The sequence below is a fragment of the Biomphalaria glabrata genome, chromosome 8 (genome assembly GCF_947242115.1).
Source record: "Biomphalaria glabrata chromosome 8, xgBioGlab47.1, whole genome shotgun sequence".
In the NCBI taxonomy this organism is placed as follows: domain Eukaryota; kingdom Metazoa; phylum Mollusca; class Gastropoda; family Planorbidae; genus Biomphalaria; species Biomphalaria glabrata.
This window is the reverse complement of record NC_074718.1, coordinates 7,527,130-7,552,431: the sequence shown is the minus strand read 5'-3', so window position 1 is coordinate 7,552,431 and position 25,302 is coordinate 7,527,130. Positions and strand designations below refer to the sequence as shown.

Below are 25,302 nucleotides of genomic sequence, written 5' to 3'. Positions count from 1 at the left end.
GGGGTGCTAGTCAAACAGTAATATTTATAATATAATAGTAATGGTGTGAAGGAGTCATCTGTTTCTGTGTCCCAGGGTTAACAAGTCAACGACCAAACCACCTTTACTTTTCCTCAACTAATGCTAAACATTTAAGGTGGCTGAACTCAGGGGCCTCATGAAAGATTCCGAAAGTAAAAGAAGCCAAGTCTTCATCAGGTATTGAACCCAGGATCCCCGATTTGGAAGACAAGCACTTTACCACTCAGTGACCTCTCCTCCAAACACTCATATTGCCTCTTTTATTCTCTATGTCAATGCAAAACCTGTACGGAATCTAATATATATCGTTTTGTAGTTTGTAACTTTCTTTAGAGGAGTTGAATTGAAAAGGAAGAAGAAATCTATGTAGCTACTCTCATTGCGACTTAGTTTCTAGGAGTAATGGTATGACGTCGTATATAAAACAACAAAGAATTGTTGTATCTATTTTGACGTCGTATATAAAACAACACAGAATAGTTGTATCTATTTTGTTTTAATACGTTTGAATTAACATATGTGTCCTTGTCTGACATTGACATGTCTAAGAAACAGAGTCAGTCTCCAATCAGATCAAAACATTGAGAGGCTACAGAGGAGTGATCTCACAGGCTGGGTTGTTAAAGTGAAACACATTCTTGTAACCACATCTTGCAATGTGGTTCTTGGATGAGAAGGACGGACTTTGGGAGCCCAAGCCAGTGCAGGCCGGAGTCACCCCGAGGTCGTTTTCCCAACCTCCGTTGACGATAGCCTTCAATTCAAAGAAGCTGTCCTCCGTTCTGGAGCAGTCCATCTCAAGGTCGATGATCCAGTAGTGAGGACCATATCTGAAACAAAGTTTACTAGGTCAAAGCAGAGAAGGTCATGATATACGCTGGGGTTACACGCCCAAAGAAGCAACCCACTTGATATTACACTAACGTATTTTATTTTAGACAAAGCATTTACCTCACATTCTACCTCTGAGACAAATGCTGGGACTGAATGAGAGATGTGGAAAATTATATATGGATTTATTCCCTTATTGCGTTTTGACATCTTTTTTTTTTCTCATTTCCAGTTCTCGGATCAAGTTTAACTTTTACACAATTAGTCATAGTCGATAACAATAAATTAATCAATCCAAAAACTAACCAAGTAGTTAATCATTTAAAACTAAATTAATTAGGGGCTAAATCCTGTAATTTTCAGATAAATGGCAGTAATTTGCGGTTCTTTCCCTTTGATAAGCTTTGTTTTTTTTTAAGTATCCTTTTTTTCTATTACTTGTTTCTTCCTGGTAATATTCATCGATACAGCCATATATACATATATACATTTATATATACATACATAAGTATAGGGCTCATTTTGTCTCGGAAAGCACTACATATTCATAACTCCCGTTACTAGTTTAAATTTTTTAAATTTCTTCCGGACCCGAAGCAGAATAGAAAGTATCTGGTCGAGCTAATTCAGGATCGGTAAAGTTTGCAACAGTTAGCCCATAACCGTTGTCTGCCGTGTTGTTTTAGCCGCTTTGCAGAAACACCCGAGTTTCATCTCCGGGGATAAAGGGGTCATGGGTGGCCAATGTGGCATGGTCTCTCTCTCTCTCTCTCTACCTTGATTTATATACCACTGCTGTAAATAACAGAATAACATCTGGATATGTTCATTTTTATGACTAAAGCTTGCCGTAAGGAGGACTTGCTTACGAATAGAAGGGCATTCTCCTTTTTCCTGAAGTGTAATACACCTATACAGTACTGATGTTTGGATTTAGCCAAATTTTATATACTAAGCCTACACTAGAAAACATTTATTAAAATTAAAGTGGTATTGAACATTATGCCTACTGGAATTTTTTTCATTGTTACCAAACTTAACACATGTCTAACACAAGGAAATTTAAATTCTAGATTTCTAGAATAGAATTTAGCCCTTGTTATATAAAGGGAGAGTGATCCTTAAAGGATTACGGGCACGACATGGCCTAAATTGTGCCGATGTGCCTAAACTCAAAACTCAAACTCATTTAAATTCTACTATTTTATACAACCTTTATATCACGGTATATAAATACTAGTGCATCGATGTTCTGAAGAAATAAAACATCGGGTCTCTCTTGATGCTGATATATTTAATGTTAAGACTCTGCAGATTACATGGTAAACAAATTGAAAGCTTAAGTTAAACTGTACTTTGATACCTACGTATTCAAATCATTGTAGCCTGAATTTGATTTATCGTTTGTTGACCAGACCGCTGGAGTGCCTTCAGCGGCCCTGCCTTGATAAGAACCTTGACTAGATTCGGGGCCACTCCAGTCCAGGAAATTGTCTCCAGCTGACCAAGCAGTGACCTGAAAAGCGTTTTTTGATATTAAACTTATTGAATTATATGCACCTTGATAGGTAACTAAGTGGCTTTTGCTACTGAGTCACACTGACATCATAATGTATAGAGCAATATATTGAAAGGTTTGAACTAGGCCTATATACAGACACCATGATGTAAAGAACCATATATTGAAAGGTTTGAACTAGGCCTACATTAGGACACCATGATGTGTAGAACGATATATTGAAAGGTTTGAACTAGGCCTATATACATCATGATGTATAGAGCAATATATTGAAAGTTTTGAACTAGGCCTATATACAGAAATCATGATGTATAGAACAATATATTGAAAGGTTTGAACTAGGCCTATATACAGACATCATGATGTATAGAGCAATATATTGAAAGTTTTGAACTAGGCCTATATACAGACATCATGATGTATAGAACAATATATTGAAAGTTTTGAACTAGGCCTATATACAGACATCATGATGTATACAACAATATATTGAAAGGTTTGAACTAAGCCTATATACAGACATCATGATGTATAGAGCAATATATTGAAAGGTTTGAACTAGGCCTATATACAGACATCATGATGTGTAGAACGATATATTGAAAGGTTTGAACTAGGCCTACTTGTTACCTTGTCGAAATGAGACGTAGTCCCGAGGTTGATGTGTTTTATTGGAATGGCGCATGGATTGGAAGTTGCTGGAAGACTTGCTGAACAACCTGGTCACATTAGACATGGATAGAATTTGATTAGCTTTAATGGAGAATACAACTGTAATATTCAAAAATATTAACACCCATTATAATTTTATAAACAATAGAAATATCTATGGTCCATTTTAAAGGTTCGATTTAATGACAAAAGGAATATGATGTGAACTTCTATATTTTACTCGGTATTAAATTAACAATATTTTCTTCAGGTCATTCAAAAATTTATAGCTAACAATTTAAAATGTTTTAACTAAGAATGAAATAATTTCTAGAAGTCAAATTAAATTTAATCATAAATTAAAAACAAGGCGTTAACAAATAGAAATTTGAGAGCTTTTTTCGTTGATGATTTTGCTGAAATGCATAATCTGGAGCCCCCCCCCTCTCTTGTGGTGGTCATGGGGCAGTAACCCTGATTGCCCTATCCCAAATAAGGTCATGGGAATATCCTTAACAATGAAAATGAAAACTTTTTCTTAATTGCTCTGGTATAAGAGACTATTGGTCATCATTCCATCCATCCCAATGGCGCTACAACCCATAGTCTGCTTTAGCACATCTCTCCATTCTGATCTATCCCGAGCTATACGTTTCCATGCCTGGACCTTTAGTATTCCTTGATCTGCCCCTAAGTCATCAAGCCACCGTGCTCGTGGTCTGCCTTTGGGGCACCTGCCTTTTGGAGTTTGCCGGTGAACAATCTTTGCTCCTCTGTTCTCTGACATTCCTTTAAGGTCATCATTAGAAGGGAAATGTGTCTTTTTTTTTCCTCTTCTTCAAAATGCATTTCTTTAAATCAATTTAATCTCATGCAGAGGCAGATAGAAAATCGATAATCGTGTTTAAATAAATGCATCGGAACAATAGTAGAAGAACTGGTAATCTGACTTTGCATACGAGGACGTGAAAAGAATACAAAGGCACATTCCTCGTTCCATATTCTAGAACAAATTTGCACAAAAGCTCCTTCTTCACGAGTGCTATTAGAGCATGGAATGGGTTGCTTGAGTTAGCCAGGAAAACTAATTAATTTGTCAGAATTTAAGGCATTGATTAACATGCATGACTGGATTGACACAGGAACACGCCTAGAATCATCGGTTTTTTTGTAACATCTCTATTTTATAAGATAAGATAACACCTATACCGGTAGCTGGTCACCTGGTCGTCTGGCGTAGTCCACACCTCCTCGTATGAACAAATCTTGACCTGGGTTGGTCTGTCTCTCTATGATGATGACTGTCCTCTGGAAATCTTCCTGTCCAGTCGGGACGTAAGGTTTAGCCGTGGTGATTGGAACGGTAATCTGAACATTGTCTTGGCTGGTCTGGGTTTGAGTCTGGACAGTGGTGTCGCCACTGTGGTCTACACCCTGGTCTGGGATGATTGGAACAACTATGTTCTCTCCCCCTTCTGTAACAGTCAAACATTAACAGTAAAACAATAATAGTACAATGTAATAATAAAAAGTAACCATTCAAGTAATAGCAATGGCGTAGCTAGGTTGGGGAAGGGGGGAACCAAATTGGAAAAAAACCCGGTCCCCATTTTAGGGGGGGGGGGCCAAATGAGAGTCCGAAATGTGTTTTTGACATTAAATATCACGTCATTATCTTATGCCATAATGTCCAATGTCAAATTCCAGGGGCTTCCAAAAAAGTCAAGCCCCCCCCCCCTTCCCGGGTCCACCAATCCCTAGCTACACCCCTGAGTAATAGTAAAAAGACAAATAGACATGGCGGTGTAGGGGGGGGTTAAGCACTCTGACGAATCAAAATGGTTGTTGCTGTTTGTGTGTGTGTGTGTGTGTGTGTGTGTGGACAAAACGATTATATTTTAATTGTTAATTTGAATTCTGAACGGTATTTCCTTTTTGTGATACTGTCACCCCCCATCTATCAATATCACTAGAATATTGCTTCTACAGTCTAGAGTTAGTTTAGTCAGAGCCGGATTTACTACAGGCAACCCTTTTTATTTACATTTGCTTGGATTAGACACATCTCACCCCCCCCCCACCACCTTTCATACACACACGCTTTTCATATCTTCAGCCTTAATGATTAATAAAATTGTAATTAACATTTTTTTTTCCTTAAAAACGTTTGGCCAATACTTAGACTTAGGTCCTCCCACACAGTTCGGAGCATTGGGCGTCAAGCTGTCTCCATAAAGATCTGTCATTGGCAATGTCTGAAGCCTCCTCCCACCTGGTGTCCACTGTTCTGAGCTCCTCCATGAAGGTGTGGCGCCAAGTTATACGAGGACGTCCCTGTTTGCGCTTTCCTCGTTTTGGCCTTCCTGTCATCGCTACTCTTGGTATGCATAGTTCATGTTGTCGTAATACATGTCCCGCAAACCTCATGCGACGCTCTGTCACAACCTCACTAAGTGTTCGACTCCCAGTTCGGCAAAGGATTTCCTTGTTAGAGACCCGATCTGTGTAACTGACACCCAAAATCCGTCTCGGTCATTTTTGTTAACCACATTTAGTCTTTTCACAATTTTTGACATATGATTTCCATGTCTCACATGCATATGTTGCAGTTGGAATGACGATTGTGTTGAGAGGTGTGTTTTTGCCTCGAGTCCAATGGCTTGGCTTGTCCAAATAGGCTGCAGCCTTTGGAAAATGCTCCCTGCCTTTCCTATTCGGCACGCTACACTAGAATATAATTTGACTGTTTAAAAAATAGAAGTAAATCACAATGAAACCTTACGTGTTATGATGGCAACAAACGGGTCTGTTGGATCTTTAGGGCTGACCTGGGCGTGTCCACTTCCGTCCACTCTGATCTTCTGGGCGCATTCACTAATGAGGTCACAGTACTCTCCAGCCGGAAGGCCTAGGGGGAAAAGTCCACATTATTGAAAGATTGAAAGAAAAAAAGGGGGGGGGGGAGAAAATATATACAAACTCCAAATATTTTTTTAAAAAATCTTTTTTCACTGCCTCTTTGGGTAATTGATCTATATTGGGACTTAAAAACTATATTAGTAGTTAGGCTGTCATTAAATTAACTCACTTGTATAAACTGTTTAGATACGATAGAGAAATACACATGGGGCTCACTGTTTAACTAAATTCAGACAGGGGAAGATAACTTAATGCTTTACCTGTATTGACCGAGATGCTAAATGGGTTAGAGCCCATGGCAAAGAATCCTTTGTTGCCTCTGTTGAAGGACAATACCCCGTTCTCATACTTGAAGTTGTCAACACTGGTTCCGGCCACAGCGTTCCTGAACATCGCCATGTTACCGATAGACTTCCACCTGAATACAAGATCACGCAAAGAATAGGAAGATAGTTTGTGAGCATGGAGGTGGGAATTATTATTATTTTTAAACCTAAGTCATTAAATATGTTTTTTTTTAATCGAACATAAAATCCTTTTTAAAAAAACAAAACAATAAAGCTTATCAAAAGGTAAGAACTCCGCACTTACAACTGTATCTCTCAATAAAGTAAAAGTTATTTCAATTATTTAATATTAAACAAAATAATTAATTACTAATAATTAATTGTTTAATTTTAGTATTTATTCATGTCTTGTCTACGCCAATGAATAATTGTGCAAAGTTTCAACTTGCTCCGAGAATGGGTGTGGGAGGAATTACTGTACAAACTTTTAACCTGACAGACAGACACAAAAGGAGTTGAGATAGAGATAACATAACTATGGGAGCATATGTAGACCTGTAATTCAGACCTAATATATTACTTAAGTGCGAAGATTAAAATTTTTTTTAAAAAGGTGCATGCAAATGAAAGATACCGGATAACAAATTACTTTTTTTTTTGGTCATAATTGTGCTCCACATGTGTGTCTTAATGTTGGTCAATGCATATCTGAATAACGCAACAAATGTCAACAAAATCGTCTCTCTATAATCGTTTTAAGTGTCAAATTTAGCGAAGAAAAGGAAGTGGAAGAAATAATGTTCACAAGAGTTGTACCAGACAGACAGACAGACGGACAGACAGACAGACAGTGTCAGTTGACGTAAGCTTTGTTAAAAAAGTAGTGGGTAAAATGACAAGAGATCGACTTGTGTTTGTAGACTTTGTGTTGAGTACCAACGAAAACGCTTTTGAAAAGGAAGAAAAATCAATACTGCCATAACTTCTCTTTATCTTGTTAATGGACTGAAAGAGCTCCCCCCCCCCCCCCAATTCTATTATTCTTGCTGTCTATGATGGACAAAACTCATAGAATGACTAATTTATGACTAATGAACGGGTTCACCTGTGTTCACAGACCCATCCGTTGTCACAGGTGCCGTCCGCCTTGATGATGACATCTTTAGCGGACATGTCCGCGTTACGAGGTGGCCCGGCGCTGTTGTCCGTGAAGTAGTAACTGCTCATCACTCTGGTGAAGCCGTAGTTGTAGGCCAAGGTGAAGGCCACAGCTCTCTTGTATTCTGCACCGTGCTATAATTAGAAACATCTTTGACCTACTTTCTTCGAGATGGTAGTAATTTAGTAAAGTCTGTGATTCGGAAAATGGTCAGCAAGTTTCCAATCTTCCGTTTAAGGAAATGACACTAAGACACTAAGTTTTTAGATCCTCACTCTAGGTTTTTAAACACATATCCTAACTTCAGACACGGACCCTAAATTTTTAGACAAAGTCTTTAAGCTTTTAGATTCAGGTCCCAAGTTTTTGGAAAGAATCCGGCACCTAAAAAAACACCCCAGCTACACTGATGGAGTGGTTGGATTTAGCGTGTCATAGATTGTCCTAGATACAGTTGCACTCCATTGGATTTCCATCTGGGACATTCTATCGTGGCTTTCTCTTTCAGGTATTTCATATGGGATATTTGATCTGGGGCTTTCCATTTCAACTAGGGCATTAAATTTGAAGCATTCAATCCTAGGCACCTACTATTACAATATTTCATCTGAGGTTTTCCCTTTTGTTGGATTCTTTCTGGGTTTTTCTATAATACGCATTCTATTTCAGTATTTCACCAGGGTCTTTCCATTACGGACGTGATTATTTTAGTATTGAATCCAGCACTTCACAACTGGATAAAATAGTGTTTTAAAATAATGACGTGTCTGGTTTTAATTTTAAACAAACCTTGTAGGTCAAGGCCTCGTTGCCTCTCTGTGTGTCGTGGTTGTCTACAAAGACGAAGGCCTGGTCTGGTGGAGCCATTCCCCATCCAGGGTCGTAGACAGCGCCCAGGCGCCCTAGGTCGCCACTGGCTCCTTCTCTGACTTTTTGCATGTAGCGGAATTCTGGAAAAAAATATATTTCACAACAATAGCGTAAGTTCCACATTCAAGAAGAAAATAAGAAAACTTACAAGAAAATAATGAACAATTTTAAAACACTTGTGTTAAAATGAAACTATTTTTTTCACGATACCTTCATTTTCAATGATCGATTTATTTTGTGAATTGATTTCAATGAGTTGAATAGACTTTATAAACAGTTATGCCATACTTAGTGAAATAATGTGAAGTGTAACTTAGTGTGAAGAAACAAGTTCCTTTACGTTTAAAGTGCCTTTTAATTGTGAAACATTACAACATAACATATATACACGGCAACGTTACATACATATACCCAACTCCACTAGATGACTTCCTCTCTTCTTGTTTACACACTCGTCACTTCCCGCAAGTCCCCTAACTCTCGATACACAACACTTGACCGTGTGTCACGGTTGACCAGACACAGTAACCGTGTCACAACACTTAACTTGGTTTATTTTTAAAAATAGATAAAACCATGCTTGTTAGTAATATATATATATATTGTCTAGAAAACACACGAAACGACTGAGACACCAGTATAAGTAGCATTCTCGGGTCACAGTTGCATCATTCAAATTTTAATCGGTCACATTGTATAAGTCTCATTGTAAAAATCCAAATGATCATGCATCATACGTTGCATGCATCAGTTCTATAGCATCAGTCGCATAGCATATGTGGTATGCTTGGGCGAGAGGCTAAGTACGCTTGGCTTGGTTACCTATGAAGCACCCGACTCGAGCAGAGTTGTGTTTACTGAGCGCCTAAAGGCAGCACGAAAAAACCTTCTCCCAGATACCCCCTCCCACTGGTTCACAAATGAGACTGGACCATGGCATCATGAGCTATGCTATGAATATAAGAGTAGTGCTATATAAGATATAATTTATTTATATGTCGAATGTTTATCTAAACTCTAAGAATATTTGAAGATAACAAATTAGATCAAGATGTTTGTTTTTCTTGTTTCTAATTAACGAGATGGAAGCAACAGGTTTATACAATTACAAGAAATATATAAAATATACTAAAAAAAATTAAAAACCTTTCAAAAAACAACAACAACATATTTACATTCATATATCTCAACGATGTAATATTTATTTCACCTTTTCAATACAAGATTAATTAGTACTATTTAATTAACTAGTTGTTTAATTTTTTTAAAAAAGATCCATATTTTGTTAGGAGCAATAAATAGTTGTTTAAAGTTTCAGCTTCATGCGCTAATAGGAAATAACGTGTACAGATTGTGTGCCAGACAGAAAGAGTGAGTTAATATGTGTACAAACTCAATGTTTTTCTATCCTAGTAATTCGAGGTTAAATCTTGAGGTCTTTCGAACTGTTATGTTGGATCTTGTAACTGAATAACTCCGCTTGGAGAGTGACGCCATGGGCATAAGAATGACTTTGACAGCAAGAGAATAAATATAGAAGATCAAAGCACTCCTGCTGAAGTACTATTTGTTGATAGTCTTTGTTGATAGTGTTTGTTGATAGTGTTTGTTGATAGTGTTTGTTGATAGTGTTTGTTGATAGTGTTTGTTGATAGTGTTTGTTGATAGTGTCTGTTGATAGCGTTTGTTGATAGCGTTTGTTGATAGTGTTTGTTGATAGCGTTTGTTGACAGTGTTTGTTAATAGCGTTTGTTGATAGTGTCTGTTGATAGTGTTTGTTGATAGTGTTTGTTGACAGTGTTTGTTGATAGTGTGTGTTGATTGTAATAAACGCCAACACAAGATTAATGAATGAAATAATGTAATATTGATTGGCGTTTTTTTTTTCAATAAGGAGATGATATCTGATACTCTAAATGTTGCTTGATGTATACTGGATAATGGTGATAGAGCTTACCTGTCACGTAGCCCAGGTGGAAATATTCGTTGACCTTGATTGCGCCATCATTCCTGTCAATCACCTCGTGGTAGAAGAAAGGTCGACCTCCTTCTGGTAGGTCATGGGTCTAGCAAAGAATACAAAAGAATACATTTTCTAATCTGTAAAATAAAAAGTATTGAGTCTGTAAAATCGAGTTTATTTATAAAAAATAAGGACCATTATATGTCATTTAGTAGACTAGTGAAAATGTTTACCTTTAGGTATTAATAGTGCTATTTTGTTTATACGAAATAACAAAAAAAGGAAACCTTGGCCAGGATACCCTCCAGATCCTTGGGCCACATGTGTTTAGCCGCGTCCACACGGAATCCAGCCACACCAAGTGAGATCAAGTGATTGAAGTAGCCGCTGATCTTGTCCTGGACATATTCCTGGCTCGCGTCCAGATCTGTCAGGCCAACAAGGTAGCAATTTCTTACATTCTTGGGATCTCCGTAACTGAAAGATGAGCATTTCAGGAAATGGGCATGAGAGTAAAAAACATGAGAACCACGAACCCAAGAAATATGGACAGAATAAACATGGACAGAAGAAACATGGACACCAGAAATATCTTATGAAAAACGGGCGTTACTTCAAAAAAGATGATTACGTCCTTCGCGCGTTCCTAGGTCAATCTAGTCATGCATGTTAATCAATGACTTAAATTCTGCCAAGTCATTGGTTTATCTGTCTGACTCAGGCAACCCACTCCATGCTTTAATAGCACTAGGAAAGAAGGAGTACACAAAAAGACATAGACAAAAGAAATTTGGGTATGAAGAATATTCTCGTGAATTACAACACATAAAAAAACAATTAAAAACGAAATTTGATTTATATTAAGAAGCGGTGTTGGGAAACTTGATAATTGAGAGGGACTATCCCATGGGGTCAGAAGTATCAGATTCTCAAATTTTAGATTGCTGTAAGCGCCGATTTATATGAAGTTAAGATGGATTGATTTCACAAAATAACTGTAAAAATTCTTCGATTGTTAACACATTTTTTAGATATTTTTTAAATATGATATTACTACAAAGAACACTTTAATCTAATAATATGATCATCAGTGTCAATCTCAACATGAAGCCACAAAAACAGAATTGTAACTATAGCAAATCTTATTTTTAACTGAACAACTCAAAGCCACCTCCTAAATTCCACTTCTGACACCATGGACATTAAATTAAACAATTTAAAAATGGATGTACACATGACTTAAATGAAAGCCTAGTCTCAGAGAGATAAGCAATACAGTTATCAAAGACATGACTTACTTGTTAACATTGCCATCGCCAGAAGGGCAGTCACTCCTGTCATTAAAGTTGTCCTTGGTGAAAGGAACTCCAGGGAAATCTCGGGCGTCTGAATCAAAAGTGCTTCCTGCTGTTCCAACCCCTTTCCTGCCTAGTCCAGCCATGTGATTGACCACAGCGTCAACGTACACTCTGTTAGTAGAAATTCGAGAGCTTTATTTTACATAGACATTTTACATTAAAACAAATAATAGACAAGAGGACACAGGTAACTAAACAAGAAGATGCTTGAGACTTTTTACGGCGCGACTATACAAAATCTGCTAACATACGGAATAACTTGTTGGCAAGGCAACGCCTCGTCTAAAATGTTTTGACGTCTAGAAAACATCATTAAAAAAAGCATCAAAAATTAGATTCACAACATTACCACATTTAAAGGAACTTTTTGAACAAAAGTGCCTAAGAAAAATCGAAAAAATCTTGGAAGACAACGGCCACCCGCTCCATCAGAACTATGTCAGGTCGTCGCGAAGTGGGCGACTGCTGTCAATCAGAACAAGAACGGAGCGGTACAAAAACTCGTTCGTACCTCACTCGGTCAGACTCTATCACCGCCACTCATTGATCAGGGAACATGAAATGCACCAAGATGCCTGTGTGTAGTAGTTGTATGAACTCTTTATGTTGTGTCTGTTGTATTTATGTGTATTTTTCTGTTGTGTTGTCTTTATATAACAAAAGAGTCCTTGTAATCACAACAAATTTCCGTAAGGATCATTAAAGCAGTCTTAGTCTTAGTCTTAAATTAATGTATAAACATTTTCAATAGTAATTTATTTTTTCTCTCAAAATGCAAAGGGCCGTGACTTGTCAGGTCAATTTTAAACGAACAATTATTAACAATTATCTCCCTCTAAATTACAACTCTCTCTCTCTCTCACGTGCTAGTAGGTTATTTTTTCTACATTTTCAGACAAGAATAAAAAATGTTCAGTCATAATCTGAATTTGTTTTAAATTAACCCTCACCTCTTTGTCATGGTTCCAAAATTATGGTTAACGATTAGGACACGTGGGCAGCACAACGGCCAAACTCCTTCACTTTTTCCCAACCAATGTCAGGTGCACATTAGGGCTTGATGGACTCAGAGGCATCATTTAAAAAAATCCCAGTCTTCACCAGATTTCGAGCCAGGGAACTATCGGTTCGGGTGCAAGGTGAATTATCACCGCGACTCCCTTATTGTAATGGTGACTATTTGTTTTACACCTAGAATTGTTTTCTTAATGTCAATGTGTAGAATGAAAAAATAGAACTAAATAAAAAATTTGTTTATTCATATGAAATACCTTGAAGTCGCTAATTCTGTTTGAAAGTGTAAAAAACATTGACTTTTACGACCCTATTACTGGATCAAATGTAATGACATTACTACTTTTTTTTTGGAAAAAAGACACACTACTTGCATTGGGATGTCTTTTGGTAAATGTACCGATACATTCAGGTTTCTACATTGCTTTCTCACAAACTGAATTCGCCCTACTGGGAGAGGGGGGTCCAACATGATATTCTTGAACCCCCGCCCACGGGTACCTTGCAACGCCACTGGCAATTATAGTTAGTTGGAAGAAATAGCCGATTGTCAGTCAGGTAAACAAGCAAACATTCCTCTGAATATGTGAATTGTATTGTAAGCAAACACTTATAGGTGTACACAGGTGAATTAGATTCTTTCGAGTTGCCTCGTTGCCTTCAGTGAAGCGTTCATGGAACGTTGCGTCGTGAACTTAAGACTATAAATATTTCTGAATATTTTTATGAATAGTTATACATCATAGAAAACAACCTCCTACCTGACTCCTACAGCCTTGCATCTCTGGACCATGTCCTTCAACTGTTCCTCGTTACCGCTACGACTGGTCAGCTTATAACTGATGGGCTGGTAGCGCTCCCACCAGGGGCGGTCTCCGTCTGTTGTAATCATGGCGTGCTCCATAGGAGGCGACACCTACGAAAATAAAAGAAAGTGTGTATAGCTTGTGTGCAATCATTATATATATTACAGCTTTTTTATTATCATTTAATCTTACTTACATCTTATCTTATATAATACAGACGTTACTTCAAAAAAGAAGATGATTACGTCCTACGCGTCATGCATTTAGTCATGCATATAAACCAATGACTTAATTTCTGCCAAGTCACTGGTTTTCCTGGCTAGCTCAGGCAACCCATTCCATGCTCTAATAGCACTAGGGAAGAAGGAGTATTTGTACACATTTGTCCTAGCATATGGGACGAGGAGTGTGCCTTTGTCTTTGTGTCTTTCAGAGTATTTTATTAAATTTTGATTTTGTATTTGAAGATTATGGTTCAGTGTTATATGTATAATTGCTACTTTACTTTTAATGGTTCTACAATAAAACAAGAAAATTGTTTAAAATTATTTATTTTCAAGAAAAAAATAAAATATACTTTTTATAAAAAACATAGCTTACATTAAGTGTATTGTATCAATTAGTTTGGCTTAGTCAGATAATTACATGCATGATTGACCTAGACTAGTGTCTCTCAAACTGTGTTTCGCGGAACCCTAGGCCACCATGTGAAATAACCTTTACAAAAAAAAAAAATAAAAAAAAATGTTTAGCTAAATAATCAGAATTGGCGAAATGTTCCGTTAAGTAAAATTATTTGGAAAAACTGACCTAGACATATAATCAGTATGATAGAAATGTTTTTGTTTAGATTTTAGCTTTCTCAGTGTGAAATGATCCTGATACTTGTCTGGACCCAGTTGGGAAAGAGGGAGAGAATAAAGGGGTATCTCGTTTTTTTAATTCATAAAGAAAATGTTCACTCAGGGCTCAAGATTCCTCACCACATCTGTCAAGTACTATTTCTTTCCCTTGTTTAATTTACCCCCCCCCCCAAAAAAAAAAAAAAAAAACAGTATTAATTAACAATAGTTAATTAACTAAATTGTTAATTTTTAATTGATTCTTGTGTTGTCAGGTAAAAGAAATATGTGTGCAAATAATGAGCTTAATTCGATATTGCGTGTGGGAAAAATAACATGTACTGACTTTTTACCAGACAGACAAACAGAGGGAGTTGATTTAAGCTCTGTGAAAAACAAAAACTTAAAAAAAAAGATATGTTTAAACGAAAGAACTGTACATTTATGTATATATAGACTAGAATTTACATTATTAGACTTGTCTTCGAGTCTGAAGAGTGCTGAGGAACGCAGTATGTTCCCGCGGCTACGCAGCCCCAGTTGTGACCTACATATTTTGCCACACTTTCCGCATGCTTAATCATTGTCCGCCGGCGGTCGATTTAGATATTTTTTTTTCGCGTCTACGTCTGTCCTCAGTAGAAGATTTACTTTAGGTCTAAAATTTTTATCCCGCGGCCTTTGTAAGTGATCTAGATAACACATTTATGGTTTAGTGTAAAAAAAACAAAAACAAACAGAATGTGATCAATATTACCTGAAACAGTTAATACTAGAAAGCTTATTGGCTTTCACTGGAAAGGGGACATAAACAAGTCGCTAGATTTCTATAATGAGTCTATTGATGCATAGCTTCGCGTGTCATGTAAGAAATCTTTTTTTTTTTTTTTTGTTTTGAATTCAATTAATCATTAATTAAGACTCTGTGTGTGTGTGTGTGTCAGAGATAACCTGTTTTGAGTTTAATACTAAACATTCATAATGTTTTTTTCGTCATTTTTATTATTCTGACATAGGCTAGCTTTTCAATTATATAATTTTTAGTGGTATCAATAGTTGAAGTCTTTGATATTAAATACTATTATCATTACTATTATTACATTTTCAGGTTAATCACTTTTCAATTTTTTATGATTTAATACTTGTGAATTATGAGAACTTACAAATAAAAAACTATATTAATTTTTTTTTTTTAAAAGCCCACAAAAGAGGCAAGAGGGCCCATAAAAGAAGCATATAAAGCCCCAAAAAGAGGCAAAAAAGAGGCCTAAGGCCCAAGGATTCCTATGATGATAAAGCTAAAATTGAATAGCGCAAATTCTGAGGTTTCCTATTTTAAAAAAATACGTACAACTGTGTCATGTTGACTTAATAACAATTTATTTAACTTTAGAAATCCTGAACTACGTAAAAACAACAACGGCAAGCCCAAAAAGAAAATTAATTATATATACCCGAATATTATATTAAAACAATAATAATAATATATATTCTGCTTAATGAGATAAACAAAATCCATTAACAATTAATACATAATTTTAAAAAAAAAACGATGTCCGGTGCATACGACATTAATGGCCCCGGGTCAGAATCTAGGTTGATTTAGGTTGAAAGATAGGATCTGAGTGAATGTATTTACAGCTGTCGTGCTAGTCATAAGTGTGTATGTAGTTCGTGTAAAACACAAGTTCAGATTCAGAATCCGAAAGTCCCAGCCATGGATTATCTGTTTTGAATGTAGTGCAGGTGGAAGGATTAGTGTCAAAATGTTCAGAAACTAGGGAGTCTAAACTATCACTGTCATCCCTTCATACCCAATAGTCCTTCATTTTGATTGTCTCGTGAGACCCTGATAATACTGTCTTCTTATAGACCAGCGGTTCTCAACCTTTTATGCTCGGCGACCCCTTTTTACAATCCCCCACTCTGCCGCGACATCCCCCCCCCAACACACACACATACAGCAATAGAAGAGAAGACAATTTTCGATGGTCTTAGGCGACCCCTGGCAAATAGTCATTCGATCTCCAAGGGGTCGCGACCCACATTTTGAGAACCCCTGTTATAGACGTTATATACAGACGTTACTCCAAAAAGGAAGATAATTGCGTCATACGCGATTCATGTGTTAATCTAGCCATGCGTTTTAATCAATGACTTTAACTCTGCTAAGTTATTAATTTTCTAGGCTGATTCAGGCAACCCATTCCATTCTCTAATATCTTAATAATAAGATCATTGCGCCCAACGCTAGGGAAATAACCTATAAGCTCATTTTGGGCCTGACCTCTAGGGAAGAAGGAGCGCTTGTATGAATTTGTTGTAGCGTATGGGATAGAAGAAATATAGCCATCTTTGTATCTTTCTGAGTATTTAATAAATTTATTTTTTTCTATTTGTAAGTTATGGTTTAGTGTTTTATGTATTATAGTTACTTTACTTTTTATTCTTCTGCCCTGAAGTGTCTAATCGAATGTGGAAATTCAAAAACTACAAATATCAATGCTCTATTTTAATCTAGTTTCCTAATGTTTTCTTAAGTTGAGGAATCCCAAACAGAGGATGTAAATTCTAATATTGGCCAGACTAAAGTTAAATAGCATGTTAATTTTATGTTTTTGTTTGATTTGTAAAATAAAACTTTCAATAAACCCTAATGTTGTGCTTGATTGTTTTAAATAATTTCATTACTGTGGGAATTCCATGATAACTTTTCATTTATTATCACACCTAGATATTTTGAGTCTTTAGCCTATGTGACTGGTTAATCATGAATAAACGAAGTAGATTGTATTTGTTTTAGTTTTGGGTTCCTCTTATTAGTCGACATTTTGTAAGGGTGGAAAGACTTGCTCCAATTTGATTCCCCTTTTTTTCTGTAATTCCTCTGATTCTCTTTGTAAAATATCTGTATCTTGTTTCGTTTTAATTGTTCTATATATTATGCAATCGTCTGCAAATAATCTGACACTTGATCCTGAACCAATGCAAATTTTGTAGGTCGTTTATGTAGATTAGAAACAGTAGTGGGCCTAAGACTGTTCCTTGAGTTCTACCAGAGTTAAATATTATTGGTGTTGATTTGGAGCCATTTATTATTACAGTTTTTTTTTGTTCTTTTAAAAAATCCTGAATCCATAATGAGGAAATAATTATAAATTATTATTATGACTATGAACATTGGGCTTAGCTATGAAAAAAAAATTCTGTATTTTACCTGTACACCACAGTAACCTTTGGGTCCCAGGAATCTCTCACATTCCTTGGCAATGTCTGTCCACTTCCATTCAAACAGGTGGACGATGACCTGTTTGCCGCCACAGTGAGGGTCATGGTAGGGCGCCACACCACCAACTACCACTAAAATATACACAAGGTAAAATTTAAAAAAAGAATTATATACGCTTTAATCTGTTCAGCATTATAGTCGATCCTGGGGATTTAGGATGAGTGCAGTGTTTCACTTGTCTACGCAAAACCAGGTGAGACCTGAATATTTGGCACCATTTGATTCAGACATAGCCGTTGTCAGACAGGGTTCAGACAGGGTTCAGACAGGGTTCAGACAGGGTTCAGACATGGTTCAGACATGGTTCAGACAGGGTTCAGGCAGGGTTCAGACAGGGTTCAGGTTCAGATAGGGTTCTTATTAGTTTGTTTTTATACGTTTTCTGCGCCTGTCTTCGGCAATGGCTTGTCATTAGGCTTCAAATGTGTGTTTTTGTGAAAGTTCTCCATCTGCCTCTCTTATAACCATCGTATTTCAGCTGCTTTGCTCAACGCCAGAAAAGGCGATTGGGGTAGATCTTTATAGCGTTTTCGGACGGAGACTTATGGTCATCGGAAATAAAGACTTCCTGGTTCTGTGGTGTGCGCTCTGGATTGACGTCTCGTTTGAATCCTGACCGCCTCGATCCCTGGCCGTCCTTCTGGATGTTTGGGCCAGGGTTCAATTCTGTAGTAGCATCCGACTCACGAAAACAAAATATAACAAAAGTTAAAATAAATAATTACAGTCACGTTTTCTGAAGACAGCAAAGGGAAAAAAAGAAAACGCACGCAAAACGTGTGATCCCATGTCTCTATTTTGTTTGATGCTGAAGTGTTTATTTGCGTTTGATTATGTGTATGATGATTTTTATAAATGTGTGTATAGAGTATATTATATAGACAAGTAAATCTTAAATATATAGAAACAAACCGGATGTTGGGTTGAAAGTTCTCCAGTCTTGATCCTTCAATGAAATGCTGATCTTCCGGTCCGAAATTTTCTCTTTGTGTAAGTTTAAGAGTTGTTTAAGATAAGATAATAATTAAAACACCGTTGGCAATCTGCACAGGGCCTTAACATTCTAGATTCTGACCTTTCGAAAGCATATCTCGCTCACCCATGTCCTTGAAACACAATTGTCACGTAAGAATAAGTGTCAAGGTTGTTTTAATTGTGTTAATAACGAGCAATCTGTTTACGTTTCAAGAAACAACAGTAATTTTCCGTTAGAACTAAAAATATACAATAGAGTGTAAAAAGGATCTTTCTAATAGATCTATCTGTATTGTCTTTTTGAGAAACTAGTTGTAAGAGGTAATTAACATACACGAAAAAAACAATAAATGATACCAATCAATAAGCTTCATGTTCAGTCTGCTTTTGTAAATATGTGATTAAAATAACTAATAATGTGTTTTAATGCAGTGTGTTCAACTTTTTTTGATTTTGAATTGAATGATGAAATTGTCGCTATTTCGTAAAATATAAAATGATATTCTGATATTTCTTCAGGAAAACAAAGGTCTGCGGCAGACACTGTCTGGGTCATTAGATTTAGGTTCTGGAAATACCACAACATATGAACCCCTACATCCACCGTGACAGCAATATTAGCGGCAGCTCTTCATGACAACATATCTTTGGGATATTCAGGCGCAGAGTTTTGCAAAAGAGTTAAGCTATACGTAAAGACAATTGATGCCCAAAAATACGTCCCTCAGATCCGGCCCGGGATGTGGTTTTACCCGGCCCGCCGAAATATTAGTACCAAGTGTAGAAAATTCCCTATCTTAATTTTTTTAATTTAAAAAAAAAATAATAAAAAAATGGAAAAAGTATCTTTACATATGTTTTGGCTCCGACTTTTTCTTTAATGGATTGGTACAATGACATTTAAAATGTATAGTCTTATAAAATGGGAGACCCGAAGAAACTAAAAGTGGACTATGAATTAGAATCTATCAGGAAAAGTGAATAGATTTTTACTCTTCTTGCTGAACATGATAATAAGCCAACATATTTGTTTTGTGAAGCCTGGCTGTTTAAAAAAACAACAACAAAAAAAAACAAACATATAAACAAATTATAAATCAAATATAACGCTTTCTTGATTTGAGTCGCGAATACAAGATTGTTAAACAACGATTAGCCCTGGGAAGATCCTTGGTTTACCAAAAAGAGACCAGAAAATGAGTCGTTGGCTAGCTAGCTACAATGTTGTTCACATTGTATAACAAGAAATGAAACCATTCTCTGACGTGTAAAAAATAGATAAACTTCCAATATCCCATTAATTAATGTACTAGATCCACAAGTTTCTAATTAAATTGTTTCAGATCAATTTCATTTCGTTTTTGTACATTTTCGGTTATTCGGCCAGCGACTCGAGTGTCGGAAATTAAAATGGTCCGCAGGTCGAATTAGGTTGGGCATGACTGATATAAACAACCACTCGTTAAACACATTAAACAATGTAATGCATAATTTGATAACCGGTTTTATAACAGTAATTAAAAAAAATACAATAATGACTGTATAACATTTCTTTACTCCTGTAGCACTCTTTTGTTTATACTTATAATCATGATTAACTCATTTATCTTATACTTCATCTAATATCAGTCTGAGACAAGATTCAGGCTAATTATTTCTTCTTTTGAAAAACAAATACTTACAAATTTGAAGCATTAAGAAAAAAGAAATAAGTTCATCCATGATGATGTTGTTTCAAACTAAACTCAAGACACAGTCTATGTAAACTATAATAGATTCGAAGATAAGAATCTGGGTCTGAGTTTGGTCATATTGAGATAAAAGACCTAAAACTCCTAATTTTTTTTTCTTCAGTACCTAGACGATCAGAAACAAATAGATTAGGGCCAAAATACTAATCACAATTTTCTTTTTGTGGATGCTAAAAAAAAATGTGGTTTACGGATAAGGTAGCATGTCTCACTCTGAATCGGAAAAGGCCGGGATCATCTCCCTTCTAACAGTGTTGTCCCTTAAAGTATGAACCAGTGACCCGCTTTACTTTACTGACTACTAAAATGTCGTAACAGACGGTCAACAGACGGGATGGCTGGCTATTGATATCCTACAAGCGCTTGCTGTATCGATAAAAAAAAAGGGGGGGGGGGGGCAAGCTACTTCTCTGTAGGCAGCTCTGTATCATGGGAAATGACAGAATACAGATAAGGTGTTACTGCTTCTTCTAGCCAGCTATTTGCTCTGATCTCTTTTGCAGACTGTGCCAAGGAAAAATAATGTGCTGTTTTCTTCAGCTGTTCAGCACTGCCGTACAGGGTGTTGGTTATGTTGGGCTGAAGTGGTAGTGGGGCTGGTAGTCTGCCTAAGGTGGATTAGGAAGGGGCATACAGGGAGGATATGTTTTATGCGTAGCATATGCGTTAGCACATACAAAGTAGTAGATGTGTGGGATTTATTTTGTTAAAATGGTGATTTAAAAGAGGTGTGTGTCCTGTTCTGAGTTGCTCTTTGCGGGGGAGGGAGTTAATACTTAATACTGTCCAGTTTGTTAGGCATGATCATTTATTTGTACAATAAGGTGTTACAAATTATTGCATATTGTGTTTGTGTGTGTGTGTGTGTGTGTGTTGTCTATCATAACACAAACTCTCTATGTAATCTTCTTATTATAATATAATGTTTAAATTGAACTGTTGGTTTACAGTAGTTATTTCCCATAAGACTAAGACTAAGACTGCTTTACTGATCCTTATGGAAATTTGTTGTCATTACTAGGACTCTTCTTTCATATAAAGACAACACAACATAAACATACACATTAGTAGAACAGACACAACCGAGTGGCGTTGATATAGTCTGACCGAGTGAGGTACGAACGAGTTTTTGTAACGCTCTTGATTGACAGTAGTCGCCCACTTCGTGACGACTTGACGTAGTTATGATGGAGCGGGTGGCTGTTTTCTTCCAAGATTTTTTCCGATTTTCCTAAGACATTTTTGATCATAAAGTTCATTTAAATATGGTATTGCTGTGCGTGTGATTTTTGATGCCCTTTTTATGATGTTTTCTAGGCGGAGCAACAGTGTAGATGCAGCGTTGCCCTGCCAACAAGTTATTCCGTATGTTGACAGATTCTGCATAGTCGCGCCGTAAAAATTATCTAGGATCTCCTTTTTTTTAGTTTAAAGCTATTGAGTTTGTATAGAAAAGAATAGTCTCTGGGCTGTTTTCTTTGCCAGAGTTCCAAGGTGGTCTTCCCATGAGAGCTCGTTATCTATGATGACGCCTAGATATTTAGGAGTGTGGCAAGAAGTGTATTCCCTCTCAAGCTCTTTTTTACTAATTTCTGGAGCATAGTGTGATGGAAACTCTAGAAGGATTTACTCCTAGCTTGAACGTAAATCTAAGGTTTGCAGATGTTAAAGACCAAATTGGAGAAAATGCAGACCAGGTACAGGATCTTACCTCAAAATTGGATGCTGCAGCTAGAGCAGTTGGCATGGGAATCAGTTCAGGAAAAAAAGCAAAATAATTATTTGCGGTGGAGATAGTACGAGATGTTGGCAACTGTTAATTATGCAATTATTTTTACGTAAATCTAATATAGATTGCATCTAGATCTAGAAGTAGATATAGATGTAGATTAGATCTTGAGAGTTGTAAAACAGAAGTCTAGATCTATAGTGTATTAATTATACACTATGCGTGAGACATAACCCGTTTCGAGTTTAATACCACACACTTTTATGTTTTTTTCTCATAATATCTTTTAATGTCTAAACATGCTCCCTAATTTCACATTAATCGGCCAAATGCTTTGAGCCGAAAATCAATTTCGATAACAGTTAATACACTATAAAAATTAAAAACCTAGGGTCAGATTCTAGGTTTTATAATGGATTTAGGTTCAAATGTAGGATCATTAGTGATTCACAAGCGTATGATTTGTTTCTTCATTTATTACACACGATTACATAGAGAGTTTGTGCAATCCCCGAAAACCCTCCCATGGATCATCTGTTTGGAAAGGAGAGCAGATAGCTTTCAAAATTTTCAGAAGCCATGAAGTTTAAACTATCACGACCTTCCTTCCAGACCAAATAGACGTCTGCGGGGCAAAGGTGTTGCAGGCGTGGTCGTATTGTCTGACCGGTTGACATTATTAATAGTTGTGCATTGCTAACGTTCATACTTATTCAATGCACTGTTTGTTATGAAGATATTGTCCAGTTTGAGTTCAGATGTTATTAAATAATCATCTAATTAATGATATATGCAAGAAGTCATTCCCATTGGTCAAGTATTTCATGGGGGCCAAGCTACTGTGAAGACCGGGTTAATCGATTCAAACACATTTACAACATCTACACCCTCCTCTATGTACTGTAACAGGGGCGGACTGGCTATATGGGCATTCGGGCGAATTCTCGGTGGGCCGGTACCCAAATGGGCCGGTAGGACTACAGTAATCATCTTCATATTTGACATCACGTCTGTATTTTATAAGATAAGTGCCGCATGAATGTCACTAACGCACGAATTTAAATATTAAAGGTTTTACAGTATTCTCTTATGCATGTGTACAGCTATCGATACATTATCAAACTTAACATAATGATTTCGAGGACAGGTAGACCTAGAATTGGATGTCCATCAGTAAATATATAATTTATGGGCCGCATGAAATAGAAATGCTGATTTAAACACCAAATCCGCTCCCTGCACTGAAACCGGCGTCCCAAGCTGCTCTGGAGTTCAGTACCGCTGTCCAAGTCGTCTGGTGCCAACTACTGAATTTGTTCATGTGGCCGCTATAATCGCTAAAAATAAATTATGGCTTCTACATAGCGCTACTTTCATGCTTATAGCATGCTCAGAGAGCTTTGGTGGAATCTCATTTCTGGACCAGCCGGGGGGGGGGTGTATCTGGGAGTAGGCGCCCCTTAAGTGCTCAGTAAGCACAACTCTTCTCGGGTCGGGTGTCGAAACTTGAGTCCCTTTCAAAGGTAGCCAAGCCAAGTTTAAGCGTACTTGGCCTCTTGACCACGCTCCCAACGCTAAATTGATTCAGGCTATTACTTTACAAGCTTTCTCTAGTGGCTGATGCCTCTACCGGCTGATGCCTCTACCGACTGATGCCTCTACCGACTGATGCCTCTACCGGCTGATCTCTACCGACTGTGAATCTAAACATTAGCAGAATACCAATAACAACTTGCTACTACTAAATGAACACATTTATAATTATCTAAAAGCCAACTACTTTCTAACACTAAAACTAATAGAAACATTATCTTACCCTGGTTAGGCCTGGCTCCTTAGAACTACTTCTTACATGTTACTATTTTGTTTTCTCACAAACGACATACATCTCTAAAAGCCAACTACGACGATTCGCTCCCAGTGCTTGCATGGCACAACTACAACAAGACAGGGTCGGCTTTAGGCCACTGCAACCTATACGGCCGCACGTTCATATGCCCAGCGCTAAATCTAGTTGTAAATTATTAAATTTACCATTATAACTTATAACAGGCAGCCACCTGATTTTCCAATATCCGGGAAAACTCTAGAAAAATAGACAAATTTGTCGTTTTTGGGTGTCATTCAATACAGAAAACGCCAATCCTACGCGATATAAAAAGGCATAGTCAGCTTTCATTTAATAAAAATGCAACAATATGGCGAATGTTAACCAAAACCGGAAGTTCCATTACTTTATTTTCTATAAGAGTGACTGGCCTATAAGTATAGATCTAAATTAATAAAATGCAAAGACGAATTTATTTTCGAACACAAAATTTTAATTTTCACTTATTATCCTTATCAATACACAGATTGGGCCCAGCACAATCAGTTTCGCAAAGGGCCCCACAATTGTTAGGGCCGTCCCAGCAACTAGACGCTAATACATCTTATGTGCCTTCCTCGACCTATGTGGAAAGAGTCGCCTTGCAAACTACACACCTAAGTGTCACTAGTTTTACATTTAGTCTGACCTCTGTCCTGACTGTCGGAGAACCGTGAAAACGGCTTCGAGACTAAATTGACCTCATTCACACATACGAACCCCCCCCCCCCCCCACTTTGACAGAGTGTTAAGCATCTTAGTATTTTATACTTGAAGGGTCTCCCCTCGTTACGGTGGACCTCTCTCATAGCACTTGCGTAGGTCCATCTGTTTTGACTGAGACACGTATGGTTACGCCTACGGGAGAGCCGCTACCACAGTTATAGCATTATGTAAGCTTTGTTGATACTACTACGTTAATAAAAGTTCGTTTCATAAGCCTTTGTTTTGTTTTTAATCGTAAATAGATATACTTGTTTTACTTCATATATTCGTTTATTATTGATAAACATCGTTAAAGATCTTTGATTCCTCAACTAATAGCAGTTCACTATTCTCTACTGATTGAGAGAATATGGTTAATACCTTGGTGTTAGCATAGTAATCATTAACAAAAATAATAGTAGTGTATTGAATATAAAATGAATCTTTTGTAGACATTCGTATTAAATTCCATTTTTTGTGAAGGTCTTAAATCATTATACTTTGACTTCGTCACAATGTTCGAGATTAATAGTTATACACCTGTTTAACCTTTTTTTTTTTAAACCCTCTTGACGCGTAAATATAAAGGATATACAGCTATTGGAACCGACGATGACTCGCTAACCACTGTAAAAAAAAAAACAACCCTATGGCCACATCACAAGGTCCTCAGAGCTCGCTAAGACCTTCCTTCAGGGATCAGTACCAGGAAAAAAGAAGAGGCAGACAGAGAAAATAATGGGAAG

General features: G+C 36.9%; 1 protein-coding gene across 1 annotated transcript; it reads right to left on the bottom strand.

Annotated features, from left to right (window-relative positions):
• Positions 1 to 501: 501 nt before the first annotated feature.
• LOC106078065 (alpha-amylase-like) lies at positions 502 to 20,391 on the bottom strand. Its single transcript, XM_056037884.1, has 14 exons — positions 20,187 to 20,391; positions 17,458 to 17,600; positions 13,354 to 13,508; positions 11,519 to 11,689; positions 10,508 to 10,697; positions 10,215 to 10,323; positions 8,177 to 8,337; positions 7,334 to 7,521; positions 6,202 to 6,359; positions 5,805 to 5,930; positions 4,246 to 4,497; positions 3,002 to 3,090; positions 2,220 to 2,368; positions 502 to 851 (listed from the first exon to the last, which is right to left on the bottom strand). The coding sequence occupies exons 1-14, from the start codon at positions 20,224 to 20,226 to the stop codon at positions 611 to 613; spliced, it is 2,172 nt and encodes a 723-aa protein (XP_055893859.1). The 5' UTR covers positions 20,227 to 20,391; the 3' UTR covers positions 502 to 610.
• Between the last annotated feature and the right edge of the window lie 4,911 nt (positions 20,392 to 25,302).